Below are 27,295 nucleotides of genomic sequence, written 5' to 3'. Positions count from 1 at the left end.
CTCTTATTCATCACAGCCCATCTGGGATTCTGTGACACATAGTTAATTTTAAGAACATTAGTCTTCCACTTTTTTAGACTGGCAAAGGGTCAGCAAAAGGGAGGAATTATGGGGAAAGTTAAAAGGTGGTTCCTACCAGTCTTCCCTGTTTGATCCACCCCATGTGATCCCCCCACAGTACATCACTCTCAGGGTCGGGATCAGAGATCGCCTACATTCCCCTGGCCACATGAGGAGGGTCCCAGTCCAGGTTTCTGGGGGAATTCCATTAGATTCTCCACAGTGATCAACGGGAGGGTAAATCACCAAGCAACACCTACAGGCTATGTGTCCTTCCTAGCATGTCATCTCTCCTCTACCTTTTCTCCAAAGCAATAGTTTTAGCTCAAAGATAGTGCTTAAGTGCCACCAAATAGCCCAAACTAAAAGGGAAGTGCAGGAGTTAACACACATACATTTGAACAAAACAAAATATAAGGAGCACATTTTTTAAAGAACAGATCACAGGTTATCCAGAATTGTTTGTCTTCTTGTCAAACATGAAAACAGATGTAAAGTCTTGTTAACTGCTTGAGGGTCATATTGAACGTTTATGTAAAAATAAAAAATATAAGAATAAGGTGAGAATGTCGCTGGCCAATAATCTAACAGAAGAAATCCTCTATTATTACGGGTTGATAGAATGGGGATGTGCAGATTGAAAATTCAGAGTTCGAAATTGCAGCATATTTTGCAAATTCAGTTAGGCGATGCTTACGATAAAAGAGATCCAAATTCTAAGCGACAAAAGATGGACGTGTATATTTTTGGAAAGATCCCAAGGTGGGCATGATTGAGTTTGGTGAGTCAATTATTGTCACATAATTTCATTGTGGCTATACATATTTCAAAAGGGTTAAGTTCAGGGGTTGAGATCGAATAAGAGTACTATATTAGATTTGTCGTTGAATGTGTGTGAACATGTGTTGAATGTATGTGAAAAAGTTACTTTCATGGAGGCAACTGTAGAATTTCTGGAGACAGAATTTTCTTGTAGTCTGTAAATTGTATTCTGGAAAGGTCCCTCTCGTTCTTGCTAAATCCTTGCTAGCTGGGATTCCTCAAGTGCCAGTTTGTATCTGCCCATAGCAGCCTAATGTGTAATATTCACAGACTGGCAACATTCTTTAACACACCATTGTCCATTGTAAAGGATTTCCAAAAATACAGAAGAGACAATCAACCACATGGGATAGTAGCTTCTCAAGATGGCATTTAAGTGACACAGGACAGCATTGGACATATTAGCTATCTATTATTGTGTTGCTATATTGATATCCAAAACATTTTATTTTTGCAAATGTTCCACGTTCTTCCAACTTCAACAACAAGTACAGTAGTGAAACATATTCACACCCTTTTACTTATGCCCCCTGCTTGTTAAATCAAAATACAAAATGTACAAGTGCCAGAAGAGAAGATTAAGGATATTTAATACACTTATGAAATTGTGTAGTTTACCTTGAGCATTCTATGAGAGTCCTTTAAAGAACCCCGAATCATGTTGGTTAGATCTCATGGTATATAATCATTGCTGACATTAATAGTAAAAATAATATGAGGGTTTTATATAGAGCTGCATGATCCTCCCATGTATCCGCTTTGGAATATAAACCATTGTAATTATCTAATTTGCTGTCCTGTTTATTAACCTCTAAAGGATTTAAGGGTGAATGGTTGCACTGACCAGGACAATATTTGACCACGTGAAATTTAGAATTGTTTCATTTTAGAGGAAAGTACCTGGCCTTTGAGCTATCCACCAAGTTGGATTATATATTGAAATACTATTTATTTGCAATTTGTATCCTAAAAAATACTGAGCCATTTGAAACCACTAGAAAATGGCCTTGCATTATATTTACATGATTTGTAGAGAAGTACCCACTGCATATGATACCTTTAACAATGATCCAAGAACCACAGTTCAAATGTTAACATCTCATCCTTGCTACATGTTTTCAAGCAGTTGTATTTACTTTTCTGTTTACTAAGGAGATCAGCATGACACTGTTGAGTGATCTGAATGATAATTAATGATCAGATAAGACTCAGCACATTAAAATAAGACAACAAAAAATAAGATTGTGCAACATACCAGGTAGCTCCTACGGTGAAGCATCGTGTTGATACATTCTAAGTTGAGGTGGCAAGGACATATCCATTATAAATGGTAGGAGCACAGAAGTGAGGATGAACATATATCTTCATATATATATATCATTTACCTAGACCACACACAAATAGTACTAAAACCCATGACACGACTCATGTTTATGACATGCACATGTACATCACACACTTACTGGCCAGATTATTTCCATTCTCATTTACTCTGCTTGTTTAAAGCACCAAAGAAAGGAACATGCTTTTGAAAATTCATTCGGAGAAACTGCTAGCCCACTTTTTAAAACTTCTGGTGGAATCTGGCCTTCCACACATTTCTCATATCTTAAAAAATATTTGGCAGCTGCCCTGTCTAACACTACTGGATCGATTTTGGTCATGACATAATGGCCATGACCCAAACTATAATTACACTCATCATTTATTTATTTATTTATTTATTTATTTGGATTTGTAGAGCGCACATCTGCCCGGGGGCATCGTGGCGCTAAGAAGTCTTACTTGTTACAGGCATACATGGTGAATACACAGATATACAGATTAGCATAGACGCGTTTTTTCATACATTTGCTGTTATTTCCATAATTATAGTGGTGAGAATACAGGTGAGGCGGGGTTAGTGGAACAGCGTGGTTTTGAGTAGTCTACGGAAGGCATGGTATGATTTTTCGCTTCTTAAGGCGGTGGGGAGTGCGTTCCAATTTTTGGGTGCTAGGTGTTGGAAGCTGGTCATAAACCTGTGTGCATCCAATGCTGAAGAATTGTATGGGTAGCTAATGAGAGTGATTTCTAAGCCATAGTGCAAGATATTATAAAGGAACTTTCATAGTAGTTAGGTACATACTGAAATCTGAAATGAAATCCTGGAAATTATTTATAAACTCTTAATACCAAATTACCCACCACTGCCACTAACATGTTTATCAAGCATGGGGTTCTCTCAATGTATGGTCATTAGCACAATATGACTATAATAGAACTCAGAAGTGTTATCCTTTCAATTGAAACTATGGAACTTGTGTTCCTATCATATTTGCATGTCTCTTGGTGTGCATGTTCTGGTAACAAAGGTTATACAGGACAACAATAGGGAAATATGCAATAGTTTGGGTCTCTCTCTCTTCCTCCCTCTCTCTCACATTCTCTTTCTTGTATGTTCAATTGATAACATTCATCCTAACACAGTCTTACCAGTAGTAGCTGAAACATCAAAGAATAGCTTTAGTTACTGGGTTAGAATGATAGATGACTTTTTAAGTTCTGCACTGGTACAAATAGTATGTTTTTTTTTCTGTGACAAGGCAGCACATGTGAAATGGTAAATGGCATTTGACATAATAATTAATCTGTCTTCTTTTCTTATTCAGGTCAGTAGCAGAAGCTACAGAAGTTGACCTCAACATGAGAGTGGGCCTGCACACAGGCAGGGTACTATGTGGAGTACTGGGACTTCGCAAATGGCAATATGATGTCTGGTCCAACGATGTAACTTTAGCTAACGTAATGGAGGCAGGCGGTCTTCCCGGGTGAGTATTTTAAATAATAATAAAAAGATCACGAAATATGAATTCAGATTCACACATTGGCCTCTCTCAATAGATAATTGATTTTGTCTATGGAAAAGTGTTTAGCCAAAAAAATAATTAGTGTTCCCACAAAAGCAAAAGTATGTTGTGATGGTCAAGACAGAGCATCGATTAGTCTTGGTATTTTCAATTCATTCAATGGATAGCACATGTACTTTTAGTAAAGTGTGTGCTAAGACTTTCATATTTTGTGCAGCTCTTATGATTTCTTCACTCAAGCTAGTAATACTTGGCCACAATTCTATGCCATGGTGATAAACATATAATTGTGCACTGAATAATGCAAGAACATGGCAATAACTTATGCAGACACCCTTACAGGAATTTGATACATTTCACTTCTTCCAGTCAGACTTCATCCAGATGCAGGGCTGATAGACATGTGGTCATCATTCTTCCTGTTTTAGAAAGGTGGTGTATGTCTTATTTTGTGAGAAAAACTAAACACATTATAAACCTTCAGTAGTTTTACACACTGCGTAGTTGACTGTAGCCATATTGCATAACAACTTTCAGTGGTATATTTCAATAAGCTTTTTCTTTTATTAGTAAAATAGCTCAGTGAGTTGAGGGATTGCATCAGAGATTTGTATACATCCAGCATTCACATGTTCAAATGCCTGCAGACTGACTTAACCATTTATCTTCCGGTGGTCCATATATTGAATAACATTAACTCCAATACCAGAAATGATTATGAGAGTGTTTGGAAGTAGGAAAAATTTGAAACAATGTTAATTGCACCAAATGTCATGGACTGAAGTGTGTGAGTGTGCTTATAATACTCATATTTAATTCAAGCCTATTTGTGTCAAGGTTTGCAGGGATTCCACACAGCACTCCTTTGTTTGTTGTATGTGTGAACGAGGTAATGTCTCATCAATGTAATTGCAGGGAAAAAGTCTGTACGTAGTGTGACGAATCATGGATGTAATTCCTTCTCCCCTAGGGGGAGCACCTGCCAATGAGGCCAGGCAGGTGAGGCCACTACCCAATAGTCATCTGCGGGTGGTACTCAATGGGTGGACCTCACAGTGATGGATCACCCTATGGGAAGAATGCAGTACACACAAAACATTTCCCTACCTCCCTCATCCTCATCCTCCTACCATATAAAGAACCGCATAATTCCAAACACTTCCATATTTCTTTGTAGGGTAGATGATATGACCTCCTTAGAAAGTACTGGGAGGAGGAAGAGTAGGGATAACCTCTGTGAATCTCTTACAGAAACTGGGTCAAAGAAGAATGCAAGAGGAGGCACAGAGCAATGTGGAGTGCCCCGTGGAACCAACATGAGCGGTCCAGACAATATGAAACAAACAAGTACATGCAGAGGATAAAAAGGGAAGAAGGACTTTACAACCTGTCAGATCCTTCCTGGAGGAGCCAGGAACTTCAAACACAGCCAAAACAAGGGAGACGCCAGGACTGCAGAGGCCGAGCCACTTGACCACCGGCAGAGGCGTCCACGGTAACTAAACTGTAGTCCGAGCAGAGAAGAAGGCAGAGGACAGGACAACCAGCCAACGAGGAGAGCTGGAGTGTGTGGAGAGCTGGAAGCGCACCGTCCAGGAGCAGAGGAACGGGAGAAGCTTGAGTAGGAAAGAGAAGCCCACAGACAACTGGAGGTCACCGGTAAGAAGCCTTAAGCGGTCGGGGTATCTGGGATGGTTTATGGGAATGCAGAGGGGTGGAGAGGTTGCAAGGAATGGGTTTGGGACCCACAATAAATAACAAACTGCCTCCAAAGCAATCTTCATAGTCACAGTATCTGGCAGGATAGTAAAGCATGTCTGTGAAAGAGAGAAGAGAATATCTTATTGGTCTGGGACCTGCACCCTTCTGTGTAGAGTAACCCAAGTCACCTTCACAGTAGCATTACCTGGCAGGCTAGTCAACCAGGTGGGCTGTGAAAGGCCAGGGAAAGAGGAGCATACCCTCTGCCACTGTGAACTGAGAAGGATCAGTGGAAGAAGCATATTGCCCCTTGACATTGATAACGTTTGTGAATATTGTGATGAAGCCCAAGAGTAGGGAGTTATTCTCTGGGCATTACAAGAAGTCTAAGAGATACCAGGCGAAGATAGCATACCCACTGGTACTTGGGAACATTGTACTAAAGCCTGTGAATATTGTGACAAAGGCCAAGAGAAGGGAGTCATTCACTTGGCATTACAAGAAGCCTAAGAGAGATCAGGGAAAGAGAGTCGTACAACCTGGTACTTGGGAACATTGTACTAAAGTTTGTGAATATTGCGACAAAGGGCAAGAGAAGTCATTCTCTTACTATTACAAGAAGCCTAAGAGGGACCAGGGGAAGAGTGCCATACCCTCTGGTACTTGGGAAGATTGTGCTAAAATGTATGGAGATTGTGACGAAGGCCAAAAGAGGGGAATCATTCTATTAACATTGAAAGAGGCCTGAGAAAGGCCAGGGGACGAAATATACCCCAAGCATCATTAACTGTACAAACCCGAGAAAGGCTAGGGCAAGGGAGTCATTCCCTCTGTTATTTGTGAATGTTCTGAAAAGTGTGGGAAGGCCCGAGGGAGAGAGTCATTCTCCTGGCACCAAGATTTCCAGATGAAACTTTGCTTTACTTTGGAAATGAGACTTTTCAATCTGGAACTTTTGTTGTGCCTTTGAGAAGAACTGCAACCTGGGAAAGGGAGCCATTCCCTTAGGAAATAGAACCTTCCGACTACTGGCAAGGTGATCCTCTTTACAGAAGAAAGAAACAATTATTCTGAATTAATAAAACTCGCCAACTTTTTTAGTTGAGTTAAACATGTAAGGGATGGAAATAGGCTTTTGACACCGGGTGGTGGACTGTATAATTTCAATAGACTTCGTGACAGTATCCTTAGTGTTTAGTTGAGGCAGAGAAACCCTTCTTTGCTATATGGATAGTTACCATTTTTCCTACTTTATTTTCAACAAATAAAGATTTATAACCACAACAATGTCAGTCCCCCTCCTTCCACAACCTTACAGTGGATAAAGGTGAACTGAATACATTTTATATCCTAACAACTTTTATTTCAGTTACTATATGATACATAGGTCTGCACAATTTTATGATGGCATGAATGATAGTTTGGAAGTTTGTTGACAGGCGGTGCCACGCCTTAAAGTATGTTTAGATAGATTACAACAGTAAATGTAAATGAATTTTCTGCGATACACTGTTACAATAACTCTGTGACAGATCAATTGTATAAAACATAATTAATACTTTGTAATGAGCACTTATTTATCCGTATTAACTGTCTTTTCTTACCGGGATCTGACTCTATATGTGGTGATATAACAGCTTTTAAAAATTGATTTTAGGTGTGTTCTTAGTTTTTAGTACTCGTATATGATTTTAGCAATTTTATCAGAACTTTCTGTGAAGCTAGAGTGCAATATTGATTACATTCTGTGAGTCTCTCTCTTCTAACTTACTCCAGCTTCGGGGTTAGATACTACATTTACCACACAGCTCAGAGTTTGAATACCGCTGATGCCACTCCTGTGACACTGCAGGCCTGACTCGTGTCAGCACAAAGCACTGACACAACACTTGTTTTGGCCTATTCAGGCTGGTCTCTGGTGTTTGGTGGGGAATGCAGCTCTTTTCTCTTGTGGCTGTCCTGTTGGGCTGATTCTGAGGGTTTTCTCTGGCCGATTTCAACTTAAGTATGACCGGTAAGAATATCTGCCATTTATCTACTGGCCAAATGATGAGTTCTGGTGGCAACGCGTGCCATTCCAGGTAAAAGCTCAAAACCCTAAGATATCACCCTAGTTTCTTGTCATGTTGAACATTAAATAAAATCCGAGAACATAACCTATATGGTCAACAGCCTCAACATAACAATACCCTCACAGACGTAATTTCAAACCATGTTAAGGCTGCACTAGTAAACCCCAGATCGGCATTCTCACATGTCGCAGAGCTATGCGTCCTAGTGGAACAACACAACCTAGATTTTCTGTTTATTACAGAGACCTGGTTTAATGATGCCCTCTAGCAGTTTTTCATCTACTAGTCCCACAGGGCTACTCTATTCTATTCTTAAACGTTCCCATCGAAAGAGGGGCAGTATTTATCCATAAGAAATCTTGGAAGATCTCACACTTGGATTCACTTAGTTGGGATGAGGATTCTAAATTAGGGCATCTGAATATTTGGCTCTCACACATGACATTGTTAAATATTATTTTATGTTATGGACCCCAGTCTTTGCCAAAACTCTTCTAGCTAATTCTGACATATTCCATACTACCACAGGACTTAAATGTCTTCACTTAGTGTGTATTGGAGATGTCAAAATGACACCTCATCGTTGGACTCAGCCGAGTTGTGGGAGGTAGTGAACAATCAGGAGTTGATATCTCTTTCCACCTCTCCCTCTTATCAACATGGTCATTGTCCTGTCCTTATTGTAGCACACTGCCCAGGTACCTTAATGCTCCTCCTGGTGTGATGTTTTATCAGATTTTTCTCTTTGAACTCTGTTAGTAAGACACAGAGCGCTGCTCAAACAAAGACAATGTTAAGGTACCACAGGAGAAAATACCTCCTTATGGTTCCAGAGTCGAACCTAGCCAATGCCCTAGAGTCCTGTAAGGGATTTTATCTTGGCCCTGTGCCTCTCTGATAATTGTTTGATAAATCATGGGAAATTAGCTCATGCCATTTTATGTGGGATGCCATGGCTAGGACAATGCCAGACCTAGTGTTGCACTAATCATGCAGAGTTTTGCCACTGACGGTTTAAATACACAAGGCTCCATGCTCTATGTATCACGAAATAAACAGACCACACGTGGCTTTCACAGTAATGCTCTTCGGCACACTTTATCTTCTTTCAGCAAAACAGGATAAACCATGCAGAGGAACAACCACAGCATTGCATCTCATAACACGTGCCAGAAAAAGGAAAAACAGTCTACATGCAGCTTAGCAAAATACAGTTTTCATAATCTATTAGCACATTTATATTTTTAATGCAATAGCAACATCTTAATTAGCTTTCCCCATTAATACAAATGAACTATTTTCGTGTCCAGCGAAATTGGCTTCTATTCTAATAAACATGGCAGAGCACACACATTTTTTAGACGCTACCTTAAAATATAAAATGTCTTTATTTTAGCTATTGTTTGCTTGTAACACACTTATACAATAAGAAATACTGTTTCAAAGCGGTCACAGGGCAGGGAGGGAGTAAGGATGAGAAAATACATTAAGAAAACAATATTTAAGAGCAGTGAGGGGGGAAGGAGGAGGGGACAGGGAAAGGGGTGCTGGGGGTCCGGGCTCATTGGTGAGCACAGATGAAGTTAAGGCATGTTAAGTGCTACACGAACTGGAACCACGTGAGGTGTAATTGTGAACCTCCAGATTGGAGGGTGAGAAGGTTCAAGTGCTGTGGATAGACAGGAGCTAGGCAGAATTGGTGTGGGAGGTCAGGGCCCTGAGGATGTATAAGGGACCCGGACACCGATTTAGAAACTGTTGGATTAGCAGAGGAGAGAAGAAGGGAAGGAGGAGGAAAAGAGGAAGGTCTTAAGGAGCTTCTGGAAGTTTAGATGATCCTGCTCAAGGTGCAGGGGGAGGAGTAGGCTATTCCATAGGAGGGAGCACGCTGAGGGAAGTGAACAGCCCCGCACCCTGTGTTTAGCAAAGAGTTGGTGCCAGAGGAGCAAAGTGGAGATAGTGTGGTCCATAGGCCCAGACAGCCTTGTGTATGATGCAGAGGGAATTGAATTTAAACCATGCAGTAACCGGGAGCCTGTGAAGCCTTTTTAGTGCAGGAGAGATGCAGTCCATGGGCTCAAGGCCAAGGATAAGGCTTGCTGCCCTATTCTGAATTAGCTGGAGGGGTCACAGAGTGGAAGATGGCAGGTTCAGGAGACTATTGCAGTAGTCAAGCCTAGAAAGAACCAAGGCTAAGGTCACATTGAGTCTCTAAGAGAAAGTGAGAAAGGGTAAGATTCCTTTGAGAAGGAAGAGCTGAAAGTGGGACTTGTTGGCAATGTCCAGAGTGTGTGGGAGGAAGGAGAGAGAGGAGTCAAAGATGACTCCAAGGTTTCTGGCTTTATTTGAAGGTGCAGGGGGAGAACTCAAGGAGGAAGGCCAGAGTAAGGGGACGAAGGAGGGAGAAGGGGACCCAATGGGAGGGATCCCAGTTTTACAGGCCTTAAGGCAGAGATTGTTGGAGGCACACCAGGACTGGGTGACAGATAGGCAATCAGGGATGATGGAGGGTGCAAAAAGTCAGCAGGGAGTTTAAAAAAGTACTGAGTGTTGCCTCTGTAGCATTGGAATTTGGAGACAAAGAGGAGATGAGGCGTGCAAGGAGAGCAAGGTAGATGTTAAAGAGCCAGGGGGAGAGTATAGAGCCCTGGGGGACACCAAATGTGGAGAGGGAAGTAGGAGAGGAGAAAGTGCCCAGGATGACTTGGGGTGAGCACTTAGTGAGCAAAGAGGTCAGCCAGTCCAGTGCCCATTCCAAGAAACCAAGGGTATCGTGGAGCCTTTGAATGAGGATGGAATGGTTTACTGTTTCAAAGGCAGAGCAAATATTGAGAAGGATAAGGACAGCTGGGGAGTGGAAGTCCACAGATCCGAGCAGTTCTTCATAGGTGTTCAGTAGAGCAGTTTCTGTGCCTCTGGATGCTTGGAATCCTGATTAATGGTTGTGGAGACTACCAACAAGTTCAGTGTGTGAGTTGAGTTGGAGCAAGGCCAGCTTCTCAAGCAACATACGCAGGAAGGGGGTCATGGAAATAGGGTGGTAGATGGCAGGGGACGCAGGGTCAGAGGATAGATTTTTCAGGAGTGGGTGCACAAGGGAGTGCTTGAGGGGGGCAGGGAAAGATCCAGTGACAAAAGAGTGATTGCAGGAATCAGCGAGAGCTGGGGCGAGACCCGATCTTATCCTTGATGGTACTGGATGAGCAAGGGAAGACTTGTTTAGAAGAGACCTTCACGGAGCGGACCGCTCTGGTGACTTCTTGGGGTGTGAACGGGTAGAAGGAGGAGAAGGAGATGGAGGAGGGAGGGGGGATAATAGCTACTTTAGCAGGCCTGCAAACTCCCACTTTACAATAAGTGAATCTCTGCACAGGAAAACACATTTATGCTCCAGAGCCTGTCACTTATGCTTACTGAGATTTAGCATGGCTGGCACAGAGGTGTCTTCTATGAAACGGGCCATCTCTCTCCCACTCTCCACTGCCTGTTGGCTCCAAGGATCTCCCCTGTCTGCCTCCTCCCTGCAGCTTGGTCTCTGGGGATCACCTGGCAAAATTAGACTGCAGCTTCGCAGCACACAGCCAGCCAGCACTCAAACTCATGAATTGTTATTTTTTTCCTCTTTTCCTTCTCTGATTTTTATAGTCCCTTTTGCTTCGGTCCGCTTTACTATTTCCCTACCTCCTGCTGTTATGTAATCAATCAAACATCGCCTAGTAATTTTCCACACACCTTCTGCTTCTTCACCATGACCTCTGTACCTCCCTTTTATCCAGGTCTGGATAAATGTGCAACATATTGCTTCCTGACATCCTCTCCACATTCCAGTTTAAACAAAGAGTTTTTACAAAATACATTCTGCTGTCTGCCATGTACACTGCAGTTCAGCGTCAACTTTCAAATGTTCTGCACTTATTTTCTTAACCCACATCACTGTCTGAATGATACCTTTTCACTCAGGTCCTGCAGTGTGGGCAATGGCCTAAGAAAACCCTGTCTAATTACTAATAGCCACTAGAATTAGTGTTGTTAAGGTTAGTTGTTAGTAGGATTAGTAATTGCCCATGTTAACTGTTAGCCCCTATGCTACATTATGCGGTGCTGATTCCCAAATCATGCCTCACATCAGCACTAAGTTACACGCCTAGGGCCTCATCACAAGTTGGGTGGTAATGCCAGTGGTTTTACCGCCGGTGCCATTAACCCTACCGCCAAACCCCCTGGTGCTATTAGCGCCGGATCACGGGTTTGCCGGAACGGTTAGCGCCCATTCCCCATTGGGCCCAATGGGGAAAATTCACGCTATTACCGCCGGCGGATTTCCCACTGGCGGTAATAGCTCCGAAAATCGGCAATTTTGGGGGGAAATCCGCCAAGGCCATGATCTGGCAGACCCTTAAATGCAGTGGTAATAGCGTTACCGCCGCATTTAAGGGTTAACGCCAAACTCGTGATGAGGCTCCTAGTATGACATTAGCTCCATGTGTACATGATGCACACTGCCCCTATTGAACTCAGAGAGGCTGTTAAAATTGGTGCACAGTTGAAATCTGTGCACTAATCATCCATACCTACATCCATTAATAATTCGTTGGGATGTGCTCAGTTTTTTTTTTAACAACATGGGTATAATCTGTGTGAGGGCATTGGCCCCTACTAACTTAGAGCACACAAAAAACTCCAACGTCCATGGTACTCTCTGTTCCTAGCCTCACTGAAACAACAGTGCTGTAAAGTAGAAAGAGAATGGAGGAACTCCTGAAATATAATGTCCCTTAATAATGTGAAAAATGACACATAAAGATATAAAACTGAAATCTTTGAAGCAAAAACGAAGGTTCTCCACATTGAAATCCAATCTGTACTAAATAAACCCATAGAGCTTGTTTCTACTATTTTGAACTTTCTTTGTCCAAGTAGTATCTCCTCCACTACTACACCATCCCTGGCACAAGATCACGCTTTCAATTAGTTCTTTAGCAAGAAAATTATAACCATTTGGAGATGATTGACCAGGCATTGGTGCAATCAGAACCTGTGATCACCATCGCACCTTAGGAGGCTGTGCAATTTTACTTTAGCCCTTTTTCCGAGGAGACTTTAATTCTCCTTTTAAGACATTTGAAACCAACTAATGATGCATTATATGCTATCGCAGCTTGTATTGCACAAACACATTCTACATGTCTAGCCCCGTTCATCACAACTGTTGATAACCACTCCTTGGGACAAGGCATAGACCCTATGATCTGAAGATAGCTCAGCGGGTTGAGCACTGGCTGCTGCAATCTAAGTTTGATCTGAAGGTTGCAGGTTTGAATCCCGGCAAGGCCAACTCAGCCTTTCATCCTTCCGAGGTCGATAAATGATTACCAATTTTGTTGGGTGATATTGTATGTAAATATGTGCTCTGTAAAGCGCTTTGGATAAAGGCGCTATATGAATAACACATCATTATCTTTATCGTTACTTAAAATCATTACTATGCTCAACATGAATGACTTAAAAAATTATCGTCTAGTGGCTTGCCTTCTGTGGCAGACAAAATTCTGGAAAAAAGTAATAATTATCCAGCTCCAGGAACATGTGTAAAAATGTTCGACTGCTTGACACTTTTCATTCAAGATTTTGTCTATATCATGGAACTGAGATTACTTTGGTGGGGGTATGGGACGACATCCTAAAAGTGATGATGATGGAGAGCTAACCCTACTGGTGATGCTTGACCATTCGGCGGCATTCAACAAAGTGGATAACAGGATCTTACTGTTTCGATTGGTATCAGTGGGAGGATTATCGATTCATGCATTTCCATGTTATAGGTCATTCCTCTCTAATCGGTTTCAGCAAGTTAAACTAACAGGACATCTTTCGGATGCAATACAACTGAATTTCAGAGTCTTTTTTTTATTTTTTTTATTGTATATTGGTTTAAAAAAACCTTTACAAATTTTCATTATCAAAACATAAAACTATACAAAAATACAGTTTATCATTTAACACAACAATCTTAAAACATCATTTTACACATATAGTAAGCATTTTTTCTCACAACAACTGCATATACATTTACTTTCATAAAAAAGACTCACATGCAAGTCTTCAATTCTTTTCTTTCAACTAAAATTAGTTATAGTAGATATGTTTCTTTGATTTTTCCTCATCCAGAGTTCATAACGTCAACAATACATAGTTCGCTTTCCATCTAACTGCTTACACCTGATCATGGTTCCCGAGCATATATCCGTATGTCCACACATGCCTGACTTCAATCCTTCTATGTAACTTTGCATACATTTGCCAAGAACGCTATCACCCTTATTTTCAATATGATATTACGACCATGTAGCATTTCAAACCATATTTGCTCTCTAAATACACACGAGGCGTCAATTACAAATTCTGCAAAGTAAGCAAATCTTTCATTCTTTAGCATGGTACAACCTAGCAGCAAGTGTGACAGAGATTCTGGAAGATCTTCGATCATACAGAATCTACATACTTTCATATTCTCTGGAATCAATTTTCTTAATGCACCTATTTCATTGGTATTCATCACATTCATTCTGAATCTCATAATACTATGTTGCAAGTTCTGTGATGGACATTTTACCAGATATTGCTCAGGTACGGGGAACCATTTCCAGACCGATAATACTTGCACATACAATTTTGAGTTTATTATTACAGAATTATTCGCAACCCAATCGAAGGCTTTAATCATTATTCTGATTTTAGCAGGTCTTTCTAAAAGGGCAGTCAAAGTAACACCAATATTACTCAGCGTCTTTTCCACCTCTACTTTCAAATTCGACATGTATGTCCCCATATCATTCCTACAGACTTGATATATTGAGTTATGCTTAGCAAGAACACATTTTCTATAAAGTATCGCTTTTTTGCAATCCACACAACATTTTAACGAGTTAAAACCAAACTCATATCTTATTAGCTCCATCGGTATACATTTTGGCAGAAAAAATAATAGCTTTTTCCAGATTTTTGATTCAAAACTTTTTAACTGTAAAGCTTCTTTCTCTGGGTAGAATTCGAGTCCATATGACAGCCTTGGGATCACCTTCATGAGATAGAAATCTCTACAGGCACTCATGGAAAATTTACCATACTTGCTTTCAATAACTCTCATTTGTTTCGCTGCTTCAATGGTTTTGACTTCCAAACATTGTTTCACAAAACTATATGACATATTGCTAACAAAAGAGTAGCCCAAGTACTTGAATGCTTTCTGTAGATGAACTGCAGTACCCTCTACAAACCAAACCGGATTTACACATTTCTTATTGCTTTCTCCTAGGTTAATCACCACTGTTTTCTGCGGATTAATTTTCAATTTCAGATCACTGATAAAGCTAACGAAAGCATCAATAAGCCTCTGGAGACCGATCTTAGTTTTGTCAAAAAGAATGAAATCGTCCGCATATGCCAACCACTTGATCGCAATTCCACCGACCCTGGGGGCTAGTAGGCCCGCAGGGTCCAATCTAGCATTCGCTCCAGAGATATATAAATTAAATAAGATTGCTGCCAGTGCACAGCCTTGTTTCAAGCCATTCTTTGAATGAATTTCCTTAGACATCAGTCCCTCATTATTAAGTCGAACCTTTAGAGTTGTGTTTGAATATAGGTGAATAATCATGGAGAGTAGGCCACCCTCTATGTTTAACATTGCCAATTTCTGCCATAGAAGTAGCCTATCCACTGTATCAAATGCTGCCGAGAGGTCCATTGATGCAGCATATATGGGGCCATTATCCTTTTTAGAACTTTGATTCTGCATAATTGTAACTACTAGACCCCCAGCATCAGTTCCCAAGTCTTTACGAAAACCCATCTGTCGGACATCTAAAATGTCTTTTTCCTCCATCCAGTTTAGTAAACTTTCTAAAATTATGGCTGAGAATATCTTTGTCTCGATATTTAATAAAGATATTGGTCTGTAATTAGTCATACTCTGTCGGTTCCCTTTTTTAAAGATCAAAATTACATATGAAACTTTCCAGGAAACTGGCATAGTTTGCGTCTCAATTACATTTTTAAATAACATATGGAGTATTTTCGCCCACAACAATTCATTTTGCTTTATCAACACCATGGCCAAATTGTTGGGTCCCGGAGTACCGGAGGCTTTCATTTTCTTTATTATGGATAGTATTTTTTTCACAGAAACATCGAGCGACCAATGACAAGCCATCTTTTCGAGCACAAAGTCATCATTACAGGAACATGCATACAACTTCTCGAAGTATTCACACCATACCTTTTCACTAATGGGATTAGTGTTTAATTGAGTTTATGTAATCTCCGTACTATTGATGATAGCCCAATAATTTCTCGAATTGCTTTCCTTCATTGCTTTCAGCATTTTTTCATCATCCTTCTGTAATAAGAAGGCTTGATGATGCAACCTCCAATTCCTATAAGCTTGTCGTCTCCGTCTACATTGCTCCCAAAAATCAACGGCAAGTAACTTTTGTTTTTTTATGGCACGGAGGTCCTTATTCAGCCTGGCCAACTTGATCTCAAGGTCAAAGGAGTGCCTGTGATTTTTGTCTTTTAGTGCTACTCTGGATGTTGGTTGCTCCACCTTGGCCATCATTCTACCCAAGAACTCGCCAAATTTGTCAACCGAGTAATGGATCTTTTTTACCTCCAGAGCACATTTCTCAAAATCGTGCATCATCATATTATTGCATTTCGCTGTTTTTTTCATATTCCACTTTATTCTCGAGCCCCTGACATTAACAGTTGTTTGGGCACAATATACTTTGGTAAGATTATTTTGTTTCCTTATATTTATATTCAGTGATAACATTGCATGATCACTTTCTGAATTAACTTCCACATGCATATTGGCCCTATTTCCAATTAGATGTTCACTTTCAGAGTCTGTCAAGGATCTTTTTTATCACCATTACTCTGTATCATGTATCTGTACACATTCATGGGTATTTTCAGGAAATTTGAGCTGGGTTTTCAGTCCTATGCTGATGATACCCAGATATTTGTCAACAAGACAGCAAAGTTGCTATAGAAAATAGTACAGTTCTTAGAAGAAGGAGGAAGAGCCTGCTTACTGCCTGACTTTGTTTTTCTATTTGACCTTCATTTCAGCTCAGAGCGCTGTGCAGGGAGCAAGTGGGGAGGAAAGTGGTCTCCTGTGGTTCCCGCCGAAGTATTTCCACTATTTTCACTATTCCTCTTGTGAGGAGGAACATGCTGCCTGCCTGACTTTGCTTTACTATTTATCCTTCATTAAAGCACAGCGCACTGTGCGGGAAGCAAGTGGGGAGGAAAGTTGTCTCCTGTGGTTTGTTGGAGTCGGGTGAGGCAGGAGAGACCACTCTGAACATGTTGACTGCAATCCTGGTAAACCGCTTGCTTCAGTGACTCTTGAGTAACGCAACGTAACAATCCATTGTTCACGAGCGCGAGTGCTGAGGAGGGGGGTTCTTAAGCAGTGTTTTCTTATTTTTTATTCTTCCTCCCCCTCCCCTCTTGTTCCGCAACCATGCCAAAGCACTGCTCTACTACGGTGACCATCACTAGGGCACTCAAGCGGCTGGCTATGGCATTGCTAGAGCTTACAGGAAAGCAGGAAAATTGTTTGTAGCCAGCGAGATTCCGCTGAACTGCTCCACACCGAATGTACTGTGTGCCCATATTGTCCATGTTGAAGATCCTGTGGTTGCCAAGGAGCCTGACACTTCTGGTAATCAAAAAGGACTTGGGAGCACTTTAAAGGTTTGCCCACAATACACCGTTAGACTTGAAGAAGTGGCTGGGAATATTAAATTGGACAAGATAATAACTGACTTTTATGTGGCCAGCAGACCTGCTGTCCTAGATACCATCTATGCAACTGATTTCTGCTCCGACTTTGTGAACAAACTCTCTGTCCCAGTTGCTTGTCTGGGGACTAAAACAATTGAGTCTGTTGTTAGAGCATTGATTTATCCAAATACCAACTACTGAATAGATGATACCACAGTCATCACCTGCCCTCTATCGCCTGGAATGTTAATTGGATCCCCTCAGCCTATCCCCAGCTGTGGTCTATCTGAGACGGGTGTGGAGGTCAGGAGGGAGGGGGTTGTGGAGGTGGTGGTGGATGCTTTGCCTTACTTGGGGCCTCTTGACAGTGTGGTGGGTGAACTGCACTTTGGCATGACGACATGTCCTGGCTCTAGGGAAGTCTTTTCCCCTTCCCCGAGGGAGCCTTTGTTGGATATTAGACCACAGTCAAAGATTGCATTGTTTCTTCTGAGTCATTGAACGTCTCTGTCTTTGAGGGCAATGGTAGTTCTTTGTCTGCTGCAACGTTATCAATACTGGAATCTCTGTTGGCACAACTGATTGTGAAAAGCCATAAAACGGCTGCCAAGTTGGAAAGCTGGAGCGCTTCTTTTTCTAAAATGGAGAGCTTGTTGATTATTCTGAAGAACATTTTGCATGTATTTGTGGGCTCTTTGGATAAAGTTAATATGAACTGAACCAAACTTACTAATCAATAGTCTTCTCAACAAACTAATGAACAAGTGCCTTTGTATGCTAAGGTCCTGGGTACTGACCTCAACACCACTATCTGGTATATGCAGAAAAACAAGAGAGTGGTTAAAAAAGCGCTCATGTACGAGGAGCTCTAGACTAAAAGGAAGAGAGAAGGACAGAATCCTCAGAGGCCTGTGCAACATGTGGAACTCACTAAATGCTTGTGCAATGTTAATCCAGGGCCAAAGCTAAAGGGCCCCAAAAGGGGCCACCTCTCTCTAACTGTGTGATCATTGACAGTCGTTAGGTGAAAAGTTTGAGACAGAACGAACTGAGGAGTGTTAATCAACCTCAGAAAAAGATTGATATATATACTTGTCAAAGGATGTTCAAGTCTATGGCTAAAGCTAAGATGTGCACCTCTCAAGGCCGAACAGTTCACTTTTTCCCTATCACGAAGGGACCTAAGCATAACAAAAATGTTGGGGAATTGGTTGAAGATCTGACATATAATCTTGAGTCTCTCTTCACCCTACAGGGCGATGTTCCCTCTGAAGGGCTGAGTCGTAAAACAATGTAATGATTCAGACTGATAGGAGAACTGATGTGGGTGCTGGACCTCCCGGCCCAATGAGCTTAAACTTGGCTGTTACTAACAAAGCCTTGAACATTTTGAGTATTTCAAATCATTCACGTCTGCTCAACCTTTTACATACTATTATTCCCCTTCAACGTATTAGATGTGATGATATTCATATTGTTGATATGTGTGAGAATGCTTCGAAGACCACCTCCATAATTCACTTTTTTTCTGAGGGTACATTTACCTATATTATGGCCCACTGTACATCTCTTCTTAAACTGGGCTACGAATGTGAGGTTGTTGAGGTGGATGTATCTAAGGGGAGATTATATGACAGGCCCCCCTGCAATGTTGGTTAGGTGGGTGCGAGAGACTGGGCCACCCTTAATCCTTACAGCATGCAGAGGGAGGGCTCTACCAGGTTGGGCAAACTTGCTAAGGTTGGGGGCTTCAATGTTGGAAAGGGACCGGATGAGGATGAGTTTCATTGGGCCTGGTTGGCCAAAATGGTGGAGCAGCATGGTTCCTGGCATCCCTAACAGTAAATAATCAACCTACCTTTCTGTTCTTGAGTTGGAATACACAGGGCAATTCCCATCTATTTGGAAACAATCGTTTGCTGGGTCATATAGATAGATTTAGTGTTTTAGCATTACAGGAAACCTGGCTCACACTTCCGCTAGTGATCAATGGATGTACTCTTCTTAGCTCATTGGCCAGTCAGGGGCATAGGGGTCGCCCAAAATGGAGCCTTGTCTTGGGGGTGAAAAATCCTCTGGGATTGATTGAGGTATTGTCCCCTTGTGAAAATGTTCTAGCTGTAAGAGTAGTCTTCCCTGGGAACCAACATGCTAGTATGACTAAATAAATACTTGTTATTAACATCTAGGATCCTCCTAATAAAAACTCCCAAATAGAAGTGCGGAAGCCAGTAGAGGCCATTGTGAGCAACTTGATGGCAAATTCTGGAGTGCTGATTTGTGGGGATTTTAACGCATACATCCCAAAGGATGAGATGCAAAGTGAAAAGGAAATGATTTATCTGTCCCCCGATGGGAATTGTGGCGGACCATTAGGGAACCGCAAACATGGAATTAGCTAGGCTACTATGTTGTACTCAGTGGGTTTCTGCATGCTCAATGGGGCTTTCCCCTCAGATGCCCCTCTGCAGTTTACCCGTGTTGGCCTTAGGGGAAATATCTTTCTGCACTACATTTTTGTTGGTAGCTCCACCGCCGTGGTTGTTGATCTATGTGTGCCAGCACCATAAGAGTGATCATTATCCTCTCATTATTTGCTTGCACCTACCGATGCTTATTCCTGAGAATGTAACTACTGGTTGCCTGAATGTCAATAATACAACTAACTGTTTGAAATGGAGTGATGTCAACATCGATAAGCCTTGCAGGTGGCATTAAGTACATTGAATGCCTTTCCTGGTGAAATATTCAATGTTGAAGGTGAATTCCCTAGTGGAGAGTCAAACAAGGTTATGACTCACTTTGAGTACTGTCTTGTGGCCATTAAGGCCTGCTCTATGGTAGCACCCACTGTGGGTAATAAGTTGGGGACTGGTTTAAGACAAACCCACTGCCATATTTTTGACAAAGATGTTAGGGACAACAAGCAAACAGTGCAACAAGAATACCGAAGTCTAGCCGTATTGGTGCTTAACCCGCTGGAACATGTATTGCGGCTGAAAGAGAGTAAAATCAAGCAACAACAGTGGTTAAGACAACATAGATTCCTAATGCAGTGTTCTCAATGGCGGGCACTGGTCCAGCCATCCCTTATGAATAATTCTGATCTTTTTTGGAGGATTATTAATGGTAGTGAAGGCACTAAAAAGACCATAAGCATCTTGGATCGCTCATGTTGAACTGGTTTTTGGTAAAAAGGGAGTACTGGACTTCACCATGGGGGAGCATGACAATGATTGGTCATTCTTGAAAAGCCCACTTGATATCCATTGTATCATAACTGCCTGTAAAGGTTCAAGGGCTCCCGGCACTGATTGGATCTGTAACTTGCTTATTAAAACAGATCCTGCCGTATGGGCTAACACTCTGCATTGGTTGTTTCACAGTATTAGCATCACGCAATATATACCAACATTCTTGCGGGACAGCATAATTGTGCCGGTGCACAAGATCCATGTAATTATCGACCTACTGGCAATGTTGGACTCTTATGGTAAAACCTTTGCCTGTGTCCTGCTTGAAGAACTAGAGTAATGAGCAGAGTTCAATAACATTATTCCCTTAAACCAAACCGCCTTTCATCGAGGCTAACAGTTTAGCTCTGGTAACCTTCATTCAACAGGCCTGGATGATCTGGAAACTTCCAGTATGTACTACTTTGATTGATTTTAGTGCCCCGTTCGACTCTGTCAACCGGCGTAGGCTATGGACAAAGGTAAAAAACTGGAACAATCCTCCTAACCTTTTGACAATTATTATCTATCTACATGAGGGCACTAGGGTCAATGTCTGACTGGATCGGTTTGGCCTTAAGCAAGGCTGCATTTTAGCTTCAATATTGTTTTATTTGTACTTATCTGGCTTGGGAGGAGCCATTATGAATTCCATCTCTATTTGTCCTAAAATGGGCTCTACCCACTTACAGTGGATGGAGTATGCAGACAACCTTGTTTTAATGAATCTCTTTCCGGGGGGTCTGCAGTCATCCCTGTCTTGTTTTGAAAGCCTACTCTTATCTGAACTCTCTTATTGTAAACATTGCTAAAACCAAAATTATGGATTTTAGCCCTGCTCGTAAAAAGTCTAAAACCATTCTATGGGAGCTGGGGGGCAGGGGGGCACTAGCTGAAATGATCATGGAGTACAAATACTTGGGTATCCTCCAGGGCTGTAAGTTAAGCAGAGAATCGCATTTGGACCAGATTAGAAGATTGTGCATGCCATTAGGTCCTTTGCTAATAGGGGTGGCCGAAACTCAATAAAGGATTTGCTGTCATTGTATTCACTAAAGACTCTGCCTTGCATTCTCTTTCAGCAATGTAAACTAACTGGACATTTTTCGGATGTAATACAACTGAATTGCGGAGTCTGTCAAGGACCTTCTTTATCACCTTTACTGTTTATCGTGTATCTGTAGACATTCATGGGTATTTTAAGGAAATTCGAGCTGGGTGTTCACTCCCATGCTGATGATACCCAGATATTTGTCAGAATTAACAAGACAGCAGAGTTGCTACAGAAAATAGTACTGTTCTCAGAAGAAGTGTGTCATTGGATGTTGATGAATCAGCTTCAATTGAATCCCAATAAAATAGAGGTTTTATTGTTCAGTCCTAAACATCTTTTGGCAGATTAATCCAAATTATTGCCACCAGCCTGCACCCTAGGTTCCCAGCTGGCAGTTGTCTCAAAGGTCAAACATTTAGGGTGCATATGGCAGTCCAATCTTGGCTGCGAACAACACGTTGGTGCCAAGGTTCAATCAGTGTTTTACTCCCTCTGTTTATTGTGTCTTGCTCTCCCTTTTGCTACTCAGAACGATAACACTCAAGTAGTCAGCATCCTGACCAATTCCAGACTAGATTATGGTAACGCCCTGCTTGCAATTGGCCTGGCTTCAGAGGGCACAGAACACAGCAGTATGACTCATATTTACAGTCCGCAAAACTTCTGGATCTTGCCCTTAGAAGAGGTCTCCACTAGCTTCCCATCAAGCAGAGGATTGAATTTAAGATCATTTGCCTGGTTTTTAACTGCATACATAAACTAGCTCCTTAGTATCTATCCAAAAGAATGACATTTTAGGGACCAATACCCCTATCAGTGATACTGACTGATATTGGGTATTGGGGCAATATGCCTTTTTCAAATATGGCTCCAGACTGTGGAACTCCCCGCCACTAGATATCCAAATGTTTACTTTGTTTCCTCGGGTTTTGAATGCCCTAGGGACACACCTGTTCAATTTAGTGATTCTTTTTTGGAAGGGTCTTTAGCTAGCAGCTTTGCTGATCTTGATGAGCAAGCTTTACTTGAGTAACACCTGCTCTTGGATGCAGTTTATTCTTTCGGAAGCACGTTACAAATTCAAAAATTCAAAGTTCAAATTAATTGTTATCCTGGAATCAGGCAAATGCACTCTCTCTTTCAAGGCTTTTTTGGTTTGTTTGGGTTGTGGTATTAGCAGAGGCCATTTTATATTTGTGCAATGACATTGAATCCAAAGTGCAGCATTCTACAAACTGCTTACCTTTCACAGATATTAGCATTAAACTGCGTATGTTGTGAATTCCCATGACTAATCGATGACACCATCATTACCAGGGGAGCCAAGTGCTTCCTCCAAATGCAAGTTCAGACTCTTGAGTCCATATTCAAACCCTCTTTACCACCTAGACTTATGTTTTAATGTGTTGAATTACCAGGGCCAATGACTTTGGCTTCTTCATTATTCTTTGGAACCTCAGAATATTTTAGTATTGTCCCCTACCATTGTTATTATGTATGTTCGTGTTGGGAGTGCCTGACCTTCGTCTTGCAGATTGCATTCCTTCCTTGAATGAAGTGTTGAATCCAATGGAGTCATCATGGATTCCCCAGCGGTGACCTCCTCTCATGTGGCCAGGAAACGGCCGCTGCTACCTGATGCTGACCCTGGGATGAGGGCTTTATGAGTGAGGATCACATGAGAGGAGACAACCACCAGGGAGATGTCCTAACTTCCTTGGGAAATACACAATATCTCCCAGTCTTCCATTATAAGACCCTCTAATACCCAATACCTTAATGGCCTATTGTCAGCTCATTGTTCCCCTTTGTAGAGGAAATGCACAATAAAATACATTAAAAACCTCTTCTTCATATTTTTCTGGTCAAACACCCACCTGTGACTTTAACACACAAAACTCCAACACAACACTCTTTGCTTCTGAGATACCTTTTTGTAAAATCACTGAGAAGAACTATTTAAACATCATTTGTCCAATGACACCCATTGACTTCAATTCCCAGAATCACCCAAGTCCTGAGCCGATGGGAGGATGAAGGAGTCTGTACAAGGTAACAAGAGTTCAAAGAACAACATGCAGTCTAGTTGTTTTTCCAAAACAACTGTGCGCGGGACATTTAAAGATTGCAATCACACTAGTGATTGTGGAAGTGCAAGAGAAGAAATTGGTTCCTATACTGATGCTCACAAAGCGCAGAGAAGGCAGCTGAGACAGACATAGAAGTTCTGTGTTGTGCAGACACTGGGAGCAGCGAGAGAGAATGTGGGCACTCAGCAGCTCGAAGAGGCAGTGTTCTCCATTATGGGACCTGAAGGGAAGCAGACATGTGACCGCAGAGCTGCAAAGGATCTCAGAAGGAGGTCTGCACATTCCAGTGTGGAAAGTGGGTGAAAGCATCATGTCGCAAAAGTGCAAACCAGACCGGAGATGCTGGAGAGAACTAAAGAATCGACCCAAAGCCAATGGGGATCCCAGGGAGTTCCCACAAACATATCAACAACAATCTGAATGTGATACCATTGTTAAAACTACAAGAAGATTGTTTGAATACCGAAAAGGCAATGTACAATCCCCAATGAGCTATGGATGCATAAGATGCAAGTGTGGGGCAACACTTCAACTAACCTTACTGCAAACATATATACAACGCCAAGAGCAATATATACATTGTTGATGATACATTTGAAACACATGAGAAGTCCTGGCAAGGGAGGGAAACCAGACAACTGATTCACATAAGAAGTCCTGGCAGGGGAGTATACCAGGCAAATGCAAACCAAATGTTAAGTCCTGGCAGGAGAGTACACCATGCAGTTGGCATTGCATAAAGAGTCCTGGCAGGAGAGTACACGGGGCAATGAAATGGCATAAAGAGTCTGGGCTGGGGAGTATACCAGGCAGTTTACAAAGCTTCCAGGAATACTGCAGAAAAACAGTGTTTTCTAAACAAAGGAGGCATTTGTGTTAAAGAAAGACTGTTACAGAATGTATTGACTAAACAGGAACCTTGTGAATCAAAACGAGACATAAAGGAATTGTTAGTAAAAGAGACTATTACCATCCTACTTAAGAATTCAAGGAAAGGGGTCCACTCTCTGGATCCAAGGGCTTCCATCTTCGAGAACATTTTCATTGGACCTACTCTTATTTTCAGTTGTAAACACTTTTTTGGCAATATAAAGTTGAAAACATGTCCTTTCACTTTTTTCTGTTTTTTTCTGTTTGTAGAGGGTCAGGATATGATGTTTTGGACACAAGGATGGATTTTCAGTTATTGATATCCTGACACAGACATATCCTTAGTTTTTGGTTTTAGGTAGAGACGTTTCTATTTAGAATAATGTCAGAGAGGCATTTTGAAACCTATTATTATTTCATCATCAGTATAACTTTATTTGGCCCTAGGGCCATGAAAGTACAAACAAAATCAACAAATGAATACAATACGTAAACAATATAATAGCCAATGCCCAAAACTGCCAGGCTGTTATGCAAGTCTATGCAAAAAGGGTGAGCATACTCGTCCTTGGCACTTAAGGGGTTAAATAGTTCAATAAGTCATGTCACTGTTTATCACTATAATAACCAGTGCCTTGGATACCTCCAGGAGTTTCTCATAATCTGCTTCCCCAATGGTTGTTCATTTGGTCCTGATAAAACCTTACTGTGGTGCCCCAACATGACTAGATGGTCAGTGTTTTGATCGCAGTAGGAGCCAGATTAAATGGTACCATTGGGGAATATAGAGCTCTTCGAGAAGAAGCCCAGGATACAGTTAGCTCTGCTCCGATCCATGAATTCTACTTGTACAGTGTCATGGTTACCCTCCCCTCTGCCGAGTATCCTGGTGCATTAATATTTAATGAATGTCTTTAACCAAAAACATGACAACTTTGTGTCCAGCTTTAATTTCTGACTCCTCACACTGCCTATACTAGCTGTTTTATGTGGTTCATCAAATTGCTTACTTTCTGCTTTGATATTCTTTTGCTATGTTTCTTCTCTATTCTGTCTCGGCGTATTGCTTGTCATCATTTCATTATTTTGTACCAATTCATACATTTTTGTAAGTAAAAAACTAAAAAACTATGTAACTATTTCTGTCAAGATGACAATACATATGACATCCCTTAAATTCCTATTACTTAACCAACATTAATAAGTCAAAACATTGAAATCATGTCTGTACTTACAAAACAAATACTATTTTATTTTCTGGAACAAAAGACAGTAAACTTAGAGCATCTAGAATTGTTATCATTCAATACTTTAGATAGAACTTTTTTTAAACATGTGTGTGGACTAGATCAATTGCAGGACATACAAATACAATACACACTCTCTTGTGCACATTGTAATTTATTAAGGGCAGTTTCTCCTTTGCATTTTAAAATATTGTAACCCATTAGTTCTACAATTTTCAGTTAACCTTATTTGAACATCAAATACAACCTCAGAGTTTCTTTGTCAGATACATCTTGTAGATAACATTGAAAAGCAAGGGTTCAGACATCCTGCAGATGCCCTCCAGATCCTCAACTTCTAGGCACTTTGCATAATCTGTCTTGAAACTTGCAGACCCAGTAATATTCTTTAGTAGCTTTTTATGAAATGTGGGCTGTATAAATTATTCTGAGGATACTTTATTTAAATTAACTTTATGTGTTACCCAATTGAGATCTATCAAAAGTAATTAGTGCCTTCCATTTTCTAATTCAAATCAAAAAGGATTAGGTCTTGATTTGGCCATGTGCAGCCTTCCCATAGTCTTTAACTGTTGGCATTACCTTAAAAATAATGCAACCTACCCCAATTCCAATCTGATAATTCCAATGCAAGTGGAATTATGAAGTTAAGCATAGATCGGTATGTTAATCTTTATATTTCTGTAAAGTTTCTTAGGAATGAAAAGGGAAATGTTCACAACTATATAAAGGAATTGGAGAAATGTTGCTTCATAAATAGATTGGCTAGATTTAAAAGGGTTTTCACAAATTGCCTTATTACATATACTACCAGAGTTATACTTTTCACAACAGTGGAAATCTGTTTTGCACATCTCAATATATTGCTAAACAATACCCCTTAGTGTTTATATTCAACCACTTGTTTTCATTTCAAAGAGGATACATTCAAAGGAAAATTGGATTTACGTTGGTAACATGAAAGCACCATTACCTTAGATTGTCCCAGTGTTACCTTTAAATAGTTTAATCAGCAATATTCCTCAGAAACTATTCTACATTCTTGTATTCCAGGAGGATGGGTCCATAAATATAATATTTTCAGCACACAAAAATAACTGCAAATGTTGAATCCATAATTTGGGGGAAAGGGCATTAGCATTCTTGCACCTTGAAACACAGTTTGCCATATAGGCACATTATAAATATCCAATAAATAAAAACAAATACATAATATAAGTATTAGAGGCAGGTCCACTACATAGAGCAGACATGAATGAAGAGCAAGAATGTGGCCTTGCCTGAAGCTATTAGTGGTAATTCTCCTAATGGAATAGTCAGACTAATCCAAGTGCAACCTAGCCCAGGGGTCTGTGTGGCTTTTAAGTGAATATTTAGAAATGTAAAGGAATTCCCCATGTATTTAGTGCATTCCATCTATGTTTTGCAAATAATTTACCACAGCAACCGAAAAACGCTATTGAATTTACCAGGATAATCTTTCTTATGCTTTCTTCGTACAGTAA

The 27,295-nt window shown here is 40.9% G+C and overlaps 1 protein-coding gene across 2 annotated transcripts in view; it reads left to right on the top strand.

Annotated features, from left to right (window-relative positions):
- The window catches only part of ADCY1 (adenylate cyclase 1), a 2,048,432-nt gene that overhangs the window by 1,306,884 nt on the left and 714,253 nt on the right, over positions 1–27,295 (top strand). For both annotated transcript variants that reach the window (XM_069613341.1, XM_069613342.1), the window contains one exon: positions 3,534–3,692. In XM_069613341.1, the coding sequence (XP_069469442.1) occupies positions 3,534–3,692 (159 nt within the window). The remainder of the gene's footprint in view (positions 1–3,533; positions 3,693–27,295) is intronic.

The sequence above is a fragment of the Ambystoma mexicanum genome, chromosome 5p, assembly GCF_040938575.1.
Source record: "Ambystoma mexicanum isolate Mex_15411 chromosome 5p, UKY_AmexF1_1, whole genome shotgun sequence".
NCBI lineage: Eukaryota > Metazoa > Chordata > Amphibia > Caudata > Ambystomatidae > Ambystoma > Ambystoma mexicanum.
Note: the sequence above shows the minus strand (reverse complement) of the source record. Positions and strands in the feature narration are given on the sequence as shown.